General features: G+C 57.9%; 1 protein-coding gene across 1 annotated transcript; it reads left to right on the forward strand.

Moving 5' to 3' along the window:
- Nucleotides 1–1,242: 1,242 nt before the first annotated feature.
- CYB561D1 (cytochrome b561 family member D1) lies at nt 1,243–9,981 on the forward strand. Its single transcript, XM_073319694.1, has 3 exons — nt 1,243–1,432; nt 4,395–4,432; nt 5,823–9,981. The coding sequence occupies exons 1-3, from the start codon at nt 1,309–1,311 to the stop codon at nt 6,324–6,326; spliced, it is 666 nt and encodes a 221-aa protein (XP_073175795.1). The 5' UTR covers nt 1,243–1,308; the 3' UTR covers nt 6,327–9,981.
- Nucleotides 9,982–11,743: the final 1,762 nt, after the last annotated feature.

The raw sequence follows: 11,743 nt of genomic DNA on the forward strand, positions 1-11,743 counted from the left end.
CATCTCTAACACCCTCTCAAACTTCAAGTCCCTGTCCCAAAGCAGGGAGGTGCTAGAGCTTTCCAAAGAGAAGGGGACCAGAATTTTTTAACATGGGAAAAACAAGGTATTTTTCACTAGCCTTCTCAGAAGGAGCTGAACTGTTTTGTGTGAAATCCCACCTCATCCCCCACAAAAATCAGCTTGGAGCAGACACCCAGCATGGAAAATTTCAGCCCAGTTGGTTAAAGTTTGGCAAAGTTATAAGCAACTGAAAATAGGCTTTTAAAATGGGAAACGTCCGAGAACCTGACTGGTAGGCGGCGCCAGCCCTGCACATGAGAAGGCAGCTCTTCTGGAGCAGGCCTGGAGGGAGCCCTAGGAGCCGTCAGCTGATCCTGGCCCAGGACCGGGCAGGCAGGGCAGTGTTTTAGAAAAAGCCCTCAACATCCATTCCTCCAGGTGGGGGGGTGTCTGTCACCAGAGCCCTCTTCGTGGAGTTTCCCCCGCCTCATTCTGCTAGCCATGGGGCAGCAGAGCGCGCCCAGTGTACACGGGGCAGGCCCAGGAGCCCTGGGCGACGTCCCTGCGTGAGAAGGCTGAATTCGTGCTGCCGGGGTGTGGGCTGGGTCTCAAACACCCATGGAGCTGCCCCCTTTGGTGTCCCGGCCTATGTTGGCTGCCAGCCGGCACAGGAGGGAACCGGCCCCAGAGAGACGCCAGACGAAAGGGGCGATGGGGCTTTGGCCCCCCAGGCTGACTGCCTTCCTAGAAGACACGCTGCACAGGGGCTGTGCCCCGTGAACCCAAAGGGCGGAGGTCAAGGCTCCTGGGAGAAAGTAGAGTGGCTTGTGGGTGGGGGGAGAGGAAGGTGCCACGACCCCTGCTCCACCACTAGGACTTCAGTCCTCCAGATCCTCCCTCCAGCCCCCCTGGATCGCTCTAGCTCCACCCCTTCCTCTCCCCTGTGCCCCTTTCACCCCCCCACCCCCTCTGACCCCGCCCCCTCCTCTCTGGCCCCTTTCACCCCTCCCCTTCCCTCTGGCCCCTCCCCCTGGATCCCTCTAGCTCCACCCCTTCCTCTCCCCTCTGGCCACGCCCCCTCCTCCCCTCTGGCCCCTTTCACCCCTCCCCTTCCCTCTGGCCCCGCCCCCCGGATCCCTCTAGCTCCACCCCTTCCTCTCCCCTCTGGCCACGCCCCCTCCTCCCCTCTGGCCACGCCCCCCCGGATCCCTCTAGCTCCACCCCGCCCGGGCCCCTCCCCCCGGCCCCGTCTCGCGCTCGGACCCCGCAGGCCGGTGTTGGGGGCGGGGGCGCCCCAGGCCCGCCATGCAGGTCGGGCCCCCGGGGTCCCGCGCCTCCCGCTGGCTGCGGCGGGGCACCGGCCTCCTGGCGCACCTGGTGGCGCTGGGCCTCACCCTCTTCCTGCTGCTGCTCTCCCGGCCCGGCACCAGTGAGTGGGCAGGGCACAGGACGGGGCGGGAAAGGGTTAAGGGGGCGGGGGCAGGGGAGGCATGGTCTGGGGAGGGGCCGAGGGGTCAGTGGGGGCGGGGGGGAGGGAAGGGTTAGGGGGGCAGGGGCTGGGGGGGGTCAGTGGGCGGGAAAGGGTTAAGGGGGCTGGGGTAGGGGGAGGGAAAGGGTTAGGGGGGGCGGGGGCTGGGGGGGGTCAGTGGGCAGGAAAGGGTTAAGGGGGCTGGGGTAGGGGGAGGGAAAGGGTAGGGGGGCGGGGGCTGGGGGGGTCAGTGGGCAGGAAAGGGTTAAGGGGGCTGGGTTGGGGGGGTCAGTGGGCGGGAAAGGGTTAAGGGGGTTGGGGTAGGGGAGGCATGGTCTGGGGAGAGGCCGAGGGGTCAGTGGGGGCGGGGGGGAGGGAAGGGTTAGGGGGCAGGGGCTGGGGGGGGTCAGGGGGCGGGAGGGAGGGAAGGGTTAAGGGGGCAGGGGTGGGGGGGGTCAGTGGGCGGGAAAGGGTTAAGGGGGCTGGGGTAGGGGAGGCATGGTCTGGGGAGGGGCCGAGGGGTCAGTGGGGGCGGGGGGGAGGGAAGGGTTAGGGGGGCAGGGGCTGGGGGGGGTCAGGGGGCGGGAGGGAGGGAAGGGTTAGGGAGCAGGGGCTGGGGGGGGTCAGGGGGCGGGAGGGAGGGAAGGGTTAAGGGGGCGGGGGTGGGGGGAGGGAAGGGTTAGGGGGGCGGGGGCTGGGGGGGTCAGTGGGCGGGAAAGGGTTAAGGGGGCTGGGGTAGGGGAGGCATGGTCTGGGGAGGGGCCGAGGGGTCAGTGGGGGCGGGGGGGAGGGAAGGGTTAGGGGGCAGGGGCTGGGGGGGGGTCAGTGGGCGGGAAAGGGTTAAGAGGGCTGGGGCAGGGGAGGCATGGTCTGGGGAGGGGCCGAGGGGTCAGTGGGGGCGGGGGGGAGGGAAGGGTTAGGGGGCAGGGGCTGGGGGGGGTCAGTGGGCGGGAAAGGGTTAAGAGGGCTGGGGCAGGGGAGGCATGGTCTGGGGAGGGGCCGAGGGGTCAGTGGGGGCGGCGGGGAGGGAAGGGTTAGGGGGCAGGGGCGGGGGGGAGGGAAGGGTTAGGGGGCAGGGGCGGGGGGGGGTCAGTGGGCGGGAAAGGGTTAAGAGGGCTGGGGCAGGGGAGGCATGGTCTGGGGAGGGGCCGAGGGGTCAGTGACTGCTGGTGGGGAAGGGTTAAGGGGGCGGGGGCTGGGGGGTCAGTGGGTGGGAAAGGATCTGGGGAGGGGCTGGGTGGGGAAAGGGTTAAGGGGGGTGGAGATTGAGGGGGCTGGGTGAGGGAGGCATGGACTGGGCAGGGGGCTGAGGGTGGTCAGTGCGGAGGGCTGGGGTAGGGGAGGCATGATCTGGGGAGGGGGCTGAGGGGGGTTTGTGGGGGGGCAGGGTAGGGGAGGCATGGACTGGGCCAGGGGCTGGGTGGGCCCAGGTGAGAGTTGGGGTGAAGCTGGATGAGGGGCCTGGCCCCTGGGGGGCGATGGAGGGTGCAGGAGCCCAGAGGCGGAGTGGCGGGAGAGGAAGTGATGGGGCTGTAGGGATGCAGCAGGCTGAGGGCGGGGAACGCAGGGCCAGAGTCAGGGGTCCCCTCTTAGTAATTACTGGTAAGTGGACTGCAGAACCCCTGAGCTCCCCCTCCTAAGCCTCCACCCTGCTCCCTATAGTACAGTACCCCCGTGTTGGGGCATTGGGGTCTGCACTGAGTCAGTTCCCAACCCACTTCCGGACCCCTATTCCACATCTTCCCTGTCCAGGATCTCTGAAATGGGGTGTCTTTGCCCCGGGGCTGGCCAGAGCCTGTCTGTCCCAGCCTTACTCATGTGCATATCTCCTCTTGCCTCTGGGAGAGGGAACCAGGGACTGGAGAGCAGGAGCCAGCAGTTTTATTCCTTGCTCTCCACTGTGTTGTCAGTCGCTCCTCCTCACTAAAATGGGTGAGGCTGGCTTTTAAAGTGTGGAGGGACCTAGCAGAGAATGGGAGGAATCATAGAATATCAGGGTTGAAAGGGACCTCAGGAGGTCATCTGGTCCTGGTTTGAGTCGGGGGTTGGACTAATCCCCAACTAAATCATCCCAGCCAGGGCTTTGTCAAGCCTTAAAAACCTCTAAGGAAGGAGATTCCACCACCTCCCTAAGTAACGCATTCCAGTGCTTCACCACCCTCCTAGTGAAAAAGTTTTTCCTAATATCCAACCTAAATCTCCCCCACTGCAACTTGAGACCATTACTCCTCATTCTGTCATCTGCTACCACTGAGAACAGTCTAGATCCATCCTCTTTGGAACCCCCTTTCAGGTAGTTGAAAGCAGCTATCAAATCCCCCCTCATTCTTCTCTTCCACAGGAGGAGAGGGAGGGAGTGTGAAATTATGGACCACTTAGTTTTTCAGCATCTATGAAGTTTCCCAGCACGTCAGTTTCAGCATTCCCTGTGTTTGGGTCAGCTTATTGCCTTAGAGAAGGTCCATGTGTGGGGTGGGGGAGGGCAGAAGTTGGGCGAAATTGGATGCATCTGGGAAGAGTTGCAGTGCAAAGACTCAGGCCAATGTAACATTGTTTAAAAGACTGCACTCATCTTGGCTTCTGCTCAGTTTGAACACACAGTAGTTTTTAAGAACCACTGATTAACTCTGAGAAGGGATATTATCTCCAAAGGATAGAAATAAACATTGCCAAGGGGGGGAGAAAGGGACTGAAACCCTGTATTCCACGCGCCTTCCCAAATCCATCAGGGAAACAGGATTCAGACCAGAGCACCAGACAGTTCAGTGCACCCTCCATACTTGATTGTCCCCATCGGGCTCCACAGCCAGGGGAGAGGAACTGTAATGGTGATAAGAAGTGCTAAGGTACAGAATGGGTAAATGAAGCATCATTTTCTGTTTAGTGTTGCCCCAACCCCAAGTGTTAACTCTTTCCTTCCCAGGTCTGTTTTCTTGGCACCCTGTCTTCATGTCTATAGCGGTAAGTTTCTTTTTTTTCTGTTTATCTACTAGAAATGTCCCCAGGTTTATAGCCACTTCGGTTTGCTTTTGGAGATGTTAGCATGTAGCTCTGGCTTCCCTCCCCCGGGGCCCCACTGGTGCAGATGGAGCCACCCTTAGCAGCATGCACTCATTTATCCATGATTCATTGCAGCAAGTGCTATCTTCCTGAGGTCCTAGCTGGCTTCCGTTCACGCCTGAGCTCTGGTTTCCAGCGTTTCAGTGGGTGGATATGGTGGTTGGAGGGAAGCGCAGACGACAGCATCTGATCTGGTGTCAACAATGAATTTATTACCCACATCTTTAAAGTAGGTGCTCTCCTGATTGGCAAGATGCCCCCAAATGGTAGTTCTTAGCCCTGAGCAGATGGCTGATTCCAGAAGTGGTTCAGTGTCAGTTTGGAGTGAAAGCTGCTGTGACAGTGGCTGAGAGCGAGGGTTCAGGGTGATCCTTTTTCCGGATCAGAGTGGGACTCTGTAACATCAGTAAGAGAAGTATGTGTATCTGGGAATTCTGAATATACAGTAGGAGGCAGACCCTCTTACGCTGCCAGGAGTCAAAGATGGTTTCCATTACATATGAAATAGATGAGAATTATTTATTTTGATTGATAAACTGGCTGCCAGTTACCATTTTCCAAACACATTTACACTAGTTTAAAAGCATAGCTCAATGAAAACAACAAAATGGCAAATTCTGCCTCCCCAGAAAACCCTCTTCCCATGACAGGCCTTAGGGAGTAGCTAGATCCTGCAACATGCCCTGAAGGTTTAAAAATAATAATAAAAAGTGGGACAGGTATTCGAGCCCGGAATGCCCTGCTTCTGACCATTATCTCCCCCCACCCCGCAGAATAGAAACATGGGGGCTGCAGGAGCGTATCCCACCTGAGGTCCACTGGAGTGAGAGGAGGGTCTCGAAAGTCCCCAGGAACATGCAATAGGAGCTTTTTAGGTTCAAAACAACCCCTGGAAAGAGGTTGGTGGTGGGTGCAGTATCCGCATGTGACATGCTAATGCTGCGGCCTGCAAAGCCCTGATGCTAATGGTGGGAGCAGGAGTGTGCATGATTTGCTAGGATTGAACTAACTCACAGGGACAAGGCCGAGTTTCCCAGTTCCCCCTTATGTACGTTGAGCCCTTGGCTGGAAGGACACTCTTGTCACTGGTGGTGGCCATCTCATGGCTCTACCCACGGGAGTAGCTGAGGTTTGGAAGCATGAACTTTTCCTTCCTCCCCTAAAGGCCCCTTGCACTCTTCTGTCTCTGGGCTAACGTGCTGTCCCGCACAGGGTTCTTGGCCAGTGTTCCCGCCAGGCAGGATGGGGGGCAACCAGGCATCATGTTGCTAATGGTCTCCTGTGTCCCCAGTTCTGCCTCTGCCTGCCCGAAGCCATCCTGCTCTTCTCGCCCGAGAACTCCCCCTTCTGCCTCTGCTCCCGTCTGGTGAAAGTGTGGCTGCACTGGACCGCGCAGACGCTGGTGGTCGTGGCTGCCACACTGGGCCTGGTCTTCATCGTCTCCAGCAAGAATCGGAGCGAGCTCCCGCACTTGGTTTCCTGGCACAGCCTCCTGGGCGTCCTGACTCTGGCTGCCACCTGTGGGCAGGCTCTGTGCGGGCTTAGCCTGCGCTTCCCCCAGCTGCTGAGGATCTCCGCTGTGGCACAGCTAAGGCTGTACCATGTCACATGTGGCCTGGTTGTGTGTCTGCTGGCCACCTTCACTGTAGTCCTCGGGATTTGCTCTGATTGGTTCCAGGCACAGGTCAAAGGGGTGGCTTGGTATTTCTGCCTGGCATTGCCCTTCTACCCTGCCCTGGTGATCGTGAACCAGACCGCTGATGTTCAGCTACCGAAGAAAAGGGTGCATGTTTGAGCTCCGGCCTCCCCTTCTCCTTGCACCTCTTCCCATCCCGGGTCTGAGCTCCGGCCTGCCCACCCCCCTCTCTTTTCCCTCCCCCACCCCAGCTGCAGCCTGCCCATCCCCATCTCTTCTCCCCCACCACCCCTCTGAGCTCCGGTGTGCCCATCCCCCTCTCTTCTTCCCTCCCCCCTCCCACCCATACTCTCTGGGTCTGAGCTCCCACCTGCCCTTCTACCTTTCCACAATGTACATGTGCATAGGGGGCACATTCCTTCGCTGTCTGTACTAACGAGCATTTCCCCTTGTGTGTTTAGCAGAGCTGCCCTGTGGGCGTAGATCCTGAGCTCTCTGATCACAACTAAGATAGACACTTCATGTATTTTTGTTCAGGTTTTGGACCAGGGGCTTGGTTTTGAGCTCCTGGCTCACACTGGAGTCCCTGCCCCTTAGCACTGCTGGTCCTGACCCGGATGTAAATGAGGCAGAAGAGCACCTGGGTGCATCTGGTTGCTGGCAGCGTCGCAATAGGCCCCAGGTTCTCTTCAAACTGGATTAATTATTGTTCCTAATGTTACTCTGGGCTTCCCGTTGCCCTCTCCCCCTGCGACGCCCCCTGGCCCTGACCCATGCAGGCCCTTACAGAACCCCAGGCTTTTCCTAGGCGGGAGGGTTGGATTCTGTGGTAGTTGGACCCCCCAAAGGCCCAGCAGGCTGAGGGAGCAGTTGGAAGGATATGGGGCCTTTTGCCTGGATTCTCACCGGGTGGGGTGTGAAATGGGCCTGTGTGAGATGAGTTGGTGATCTAGCTGTGCCTGAGGCCTGCGGGGAAGCGCCATAGACAGGTGGCATTGGGCGTGGAAACTTGCACTGTTGCTGCCCAAGCTGGACCCGTCCAGTGGGTAAGCAAAGGTCTTGGCTCTGCATGGTCATCAGCACAACCCCTTTGACAAGCACTGAGTTCACCTTAGCCAAGGACGTGGGGGGTCCCGGAGAGGTGGTTGCTTGGCACCCTCCACATCCTGAGAAGCCGCTGTTTCAGAGGCCAGTTGCAGCACTTGACTTCTGCTTGTTTGTCCCCCACTGCAGTGGCAGGTCTGTATCTGCGTGTCGCTTTGGGGCAGAGGCCCTGGGTTAGCTCAGTGGGTTGTAATGGGAAAGCACCAAGATTGCAGTGGCCCTGGGGTTTTCATGGGCTGGGGATGGCTTTGCAGGTGTGGCCCGGGGGCAGGTTTACTAGCTGTGTGGGCTTCATAACTCGCAATGACTTGGGCTTTGGACCTGGGCTCCGCTGAAAATGTAGGTCAGCATGGCTCCGGAGCTCACGAGCACCACGGCTGTGCTGACCACCCCCCCGGTGTTGACACAGCTGGGGTGACGGAAACTGTTTTTCATCAGGCTAGCTACCATCGCCCGGGTAGGTGGTGTTCCTACGCCGATAGAAAACCCCTTCCAGCTGTAGGCTGCGCTGCTGCTGCGGGGGTGTGTTGGCATTGCTGCGGCGATGGAGCTGTGTCGCGGTAGTCCCCTAGTGCAGACGTAGCCTCAGTCAGCAGCGAAGCGCCTAGGGTCGTGTTTGGGGTGGGAGCTGGTTGACTTCACTATTCCCATATTTAGCCATTTCAATGGCAGGACTTGCCGGGGGGGCAGCTGTCTCCAGTATCTCCGGGAAGGTGCTTCACTGGCTTGCATTGCACTTCCCTTTCCGGGGTGCTGGTACCACACCAACAGAACGTCCAGTGTCGTGCCCCCCACACCTCCCCTCGTGGGGGTTTCTCCTGCGACCCTCCGCACCGCAGCCCTGGCTAAAGAGTAGCTCTGCGAGGCTGCTGTCCCTCCTGAGGATCAGCCACTATGCTAGTGGGGTCCGCATGCGGTGGGCCTGGGTGGGGGTGGAGCAGGGGCAAGGCAGATGTGCTAGCAGGGGCGGAGACCCATGGAAGGGCTGTGCAGTCCTTTGATGGCTCTTGCTGTGAACATGCTGCTGAAACCCTTCTGCTCAATCCCACTTGACTGGAAAATGGAAGAGTTGTGCAATTCCTTTGTGCACTTAGGGTTTGGTTGCCAGCTATCCTTCCCCTCCCCAAGGACTCTTTCTGAAACCCCACCTGCAGGGTCACTCTAGATTAGCCCTGCGAAGCCGGAGTGGGCAGCAGCCGGCAGGAGCAATACTTGCATCTCCCAAGCTCAGTACATTCCTCCTTTTAGCTGCATTCTGAGTGGCTCCGGCTCCCTTAACCCAGCTGAATCCCCTCTCTCTGTTGTGTTATGGGTCCAAAAAGCCAGGCCAAGTCCATGCCTTGTGAGCTAAAGGCATTGGCTTTGGGAATGTCTTTCAGGGAGCTAATGAAGTGCAATCCTAAATGCTGACAGCCACATTCCTGTCTGGTTATACGGAGCCTTCCACATGCTGGGTGCTTCCTGGCGTGCCGTGGGACAGCCACGGCCACCCCGCCCTGCCCTGTGAGCTCAGGCTTTGGATGCTGGGGACACAAAACATGTATGTACAGCTGCACTCCAGCTGAGAGCCATTGGAGGGAACTTTCCACCTCATGGGAGCTGGAGACCCCCACCTAACTGTCTCCCTGCAGCACTGGTCAGAATCCAGACCGAGCTTTTCCTTAGGGCAGAGCCAAGCACCAGGATTGTGCCCTACATGTCTGTAGCACCTCACACAATGGGGTGCTGACCTTGGGGAGGGCCTCTGGGCACTGTACAAATACCGAGCTGCCCCTGCATTGTGTTGGGATGGAAACCTGTATAAAGCAGCTGTTTTCTCTGAGATCACTTCTTGGGAGAGCTTCAGTCTGGGACCTTGTTCTGACAGGTTCCATCAGCAGCTGCTGTCCTCAGAGATGGGCCAGGTAGGGTTGGGGTTTGTACAGTCGCACATTGTCTGGCTCACCATCGCATGCAGCAAGCCTCACGATATCTCACTCCATAGACCTCCTTGTGGCACATCTTGTTATAGATCATAGCAGGAGTGGAAATAAACCAGAAGCGCTGCAGCCTGGGGGAGAGGGAGAGCAGACAGATGAGTGGCTGCGTTGGACTGAAGGTTGCTAGGGCAGACGGATTGGGAGGGGTGCAGATGGAGTGAAGGCTCTCTGGGCCTCTGATCACATCCCACACCTGCTGGGTTTTGCTGTTCAAACTTTGATTCCAGCTTGCTGAGCAAGCCAGCATTCTGCCCTTGTGATTGCCAGCTTCGGGGGGAGGGGAGAAAGGGGGTGGCTGTGGGGACGGGTAAGAGAAAAAGTTCATCTAATTAGAGGTGTCTAAAAGGCACAGAGAAATTTGTCAGCAGCATGGGGTGGGAGGGAGAGACCGTGAGCAGGATTTGGATTCTGTTTGAAACACAATAACTCCAGTGGAAGAGGGTCACAGGTGAATAGGGCACAAATGGTTCATTTTCCATGATCTCAGTCTCCAGGTTACTTTAGATCACGCTGTGGCAGAGGCCTCGTCCCCCTGCTATTGCTTTCATTGTCAGTCCTCTACCTTTCAAATAGCATTGTAATGGGTAAGAAGTGTTTGGCATCTGTGTGGCTGGTGCGTTTGTATGTGCTCTTAGCCTGTGTTGTGTGTTGAATACACAGCTCTGCAGTAATTGGGGCTCAGTCATGGAATGTAATTCATGTGTGTAACAATGAAACCTCAGTCAATCCCAGCTATGCCCGATGTGTGCTCTGTTTGCGGCGCATATGGATGGCGTGCGGCATGGCTGGCAGGGTGGTACTGGGATGCCATGACTGGTGCTGTGAGCTTGAAGCTCAGCCATTTGTGTGTTATCTGTGAGGTGGGGCGTGTAGGATGAGACAAGATAATGGCTTAAGCCGAGGCCTGAAAGTCAGATCTGGCTCCTTTCCCCACTCTGCTGCTGACACGTGACGATGGGCAAACCCTTGTGTGCTGGAGTTTCCCATCTGTAAAATGTGGGGAACACCTCCCTGACTCGCAAGGCTGGTGGGGGCTAACTGAACTGCTAATGCCCATGGCTGGCAGGGGTGGGCTCAAGGCGGGCAGAGTGTTGTCGGGAAGTGGTCTGGCCTCGTTCATTTCTCCGGGGCAGGAGTGCCCATGCAGCTGCCGCAAAGCCGGTGGGTCTGAGTGAAGAGTGAGCAGCACTGTGCCTTGTGTGGCATCTCAAGCATGTCACAGCCACTAATCACTTAATTCTCATGACCACCCCCCGGTTATTTTTATTACCATTTTACAGCTGGGCAAATTGAGATACAGAAAGGAAACAACACTTGCCCAAGGTCCCACAGCTAACCCAGATCTCCTGACTTCAGTCCTGCTGCTCAAACCACTGGGCTGGGCCTGAGATGGAAGGGAAGAGAAGGCCCAGCGTGGGTGGCACTGAGCATCTAGAAGAGAAACTGGGGGTCGGGAGGTTATTACATGGGAGGTTGCGAGCAGTCAACCTCTACCCCAAATCCCGCTTTGCCTCCGGCATTTATAGTGGTGTTAAATATATCAAAGAGTGTTTTTAGTTTAGAAGGGGGTTGCACTCAGAGGCTTGCTGTGTGAAAGGGGTCACTAGTAAAAAAAGTTTGAGAGCCACTGATCTAGAATGACTGAGTGGCGACGTCTGCCCACGCCCCCTCTGATGGGCACCAGGGTGGCGGGGAGAAAAGGGAAATCAGCTTCTGCCCCATGAAGAGAGGGAAGCTAGTGGGTCCCAGGGCATAACTGAGATGGATGTGGTGGCCAGACTGGCTGTCTCTGGTACTTACATGGTCCCCATTGCTGGACTGTGAACACCTCACACTGCACAACCCCCTGTGAGGTGGGCAGTGCCGTTACCCCCATCGTTTCTTTGTGCTTCTGCACATATAGGGACCTAAGTGACTTGCCCAAGGTTGCCCCGGCCGTCTGCAGCGGGGCAGGGAATTGAACCCAGGATCTCCTAAATGTCAGGCTCTGCCCTACCAGGGCCACTCCAGCCTTGCATCACAGGGGTGATACATGATCACAGCCTCGTCCTTGTGCAAAGCCCTGTGACTCCAGCACTTTGCCGTGCAGTGATCCGTGCTCGTGAGTTGGGGGGGTTCCGAATGCGCCCTAGCGGCCCCTCCCCCTGCGCGCTGCTGGGATGGAGGCACCAGCTGCCCCGAAGAAATGTAGCATCCCTGTCTCAGCTGCACAGACCAGGACCAGTGAATGTTGGGGTGATGTTTGCCCACACGGGGGAGCTGTTTGCAAAGGAGGGAGAGCTGCCAGAGCTCGCCGGGACTGGTCTGTGGGGGCCTGGATACTTCACAGCTCGGCAATTGAACGCTCATCAGTCTCGCCCCTAAAACCTCCTGATCCAGGTGCAGGGAGAGGCTGCTGCAGTAACAGGCTGGACGAAAGCTTCTGTGTTCCCATCCAGCCACAGAGCCACTAGGGTAACTGGAGGGAAGCCCTGGGCTGCGGTTCTGCCAAGC

Source organism: Lepidochelys kempii, chromosome 21, assembly GCF_965140265.1.
Source record: "Lepidochelys kempii isolate rLepKem1 chromosome 21, rLepKem1.hap2, whole genome shotgun sequence".
Lineage (NCBI taxonomy): Eukaryota > Metazoa > Chordata > Testudines > Cheloniidae > Lepidochelys > Lepidochelys kempii.

What these genes read in the sequence shown, in the direction of transcription:
- CYB561D1 (XM_073319694.1), top strand. Translation starts at nt 1,309, where the DNA reads ATGCAGGTCGGGCCCCCGGGGTCCCGCGCCTCCCGCTGGCTGCGGCGG. An exon ending in GCTCTCCCGGCCCGGCACCA is followed by an intron (nt 1,433 to 4,394) that starts GTGAGTGGGCAG and finishes TTTCCTTCCCAG; the next exon opens with GTCTGTTTTCTTGGCACCCT. An exon ending in CTGTCTTCATGTCTATAGCG is followed by an intron (nt 4,433 to 5,822) that starts GTAAGTTTCTTT and finishes CTGTGTCCCCAG; the next exon opens with TTCTGCCTCTGCCTGCCCGA.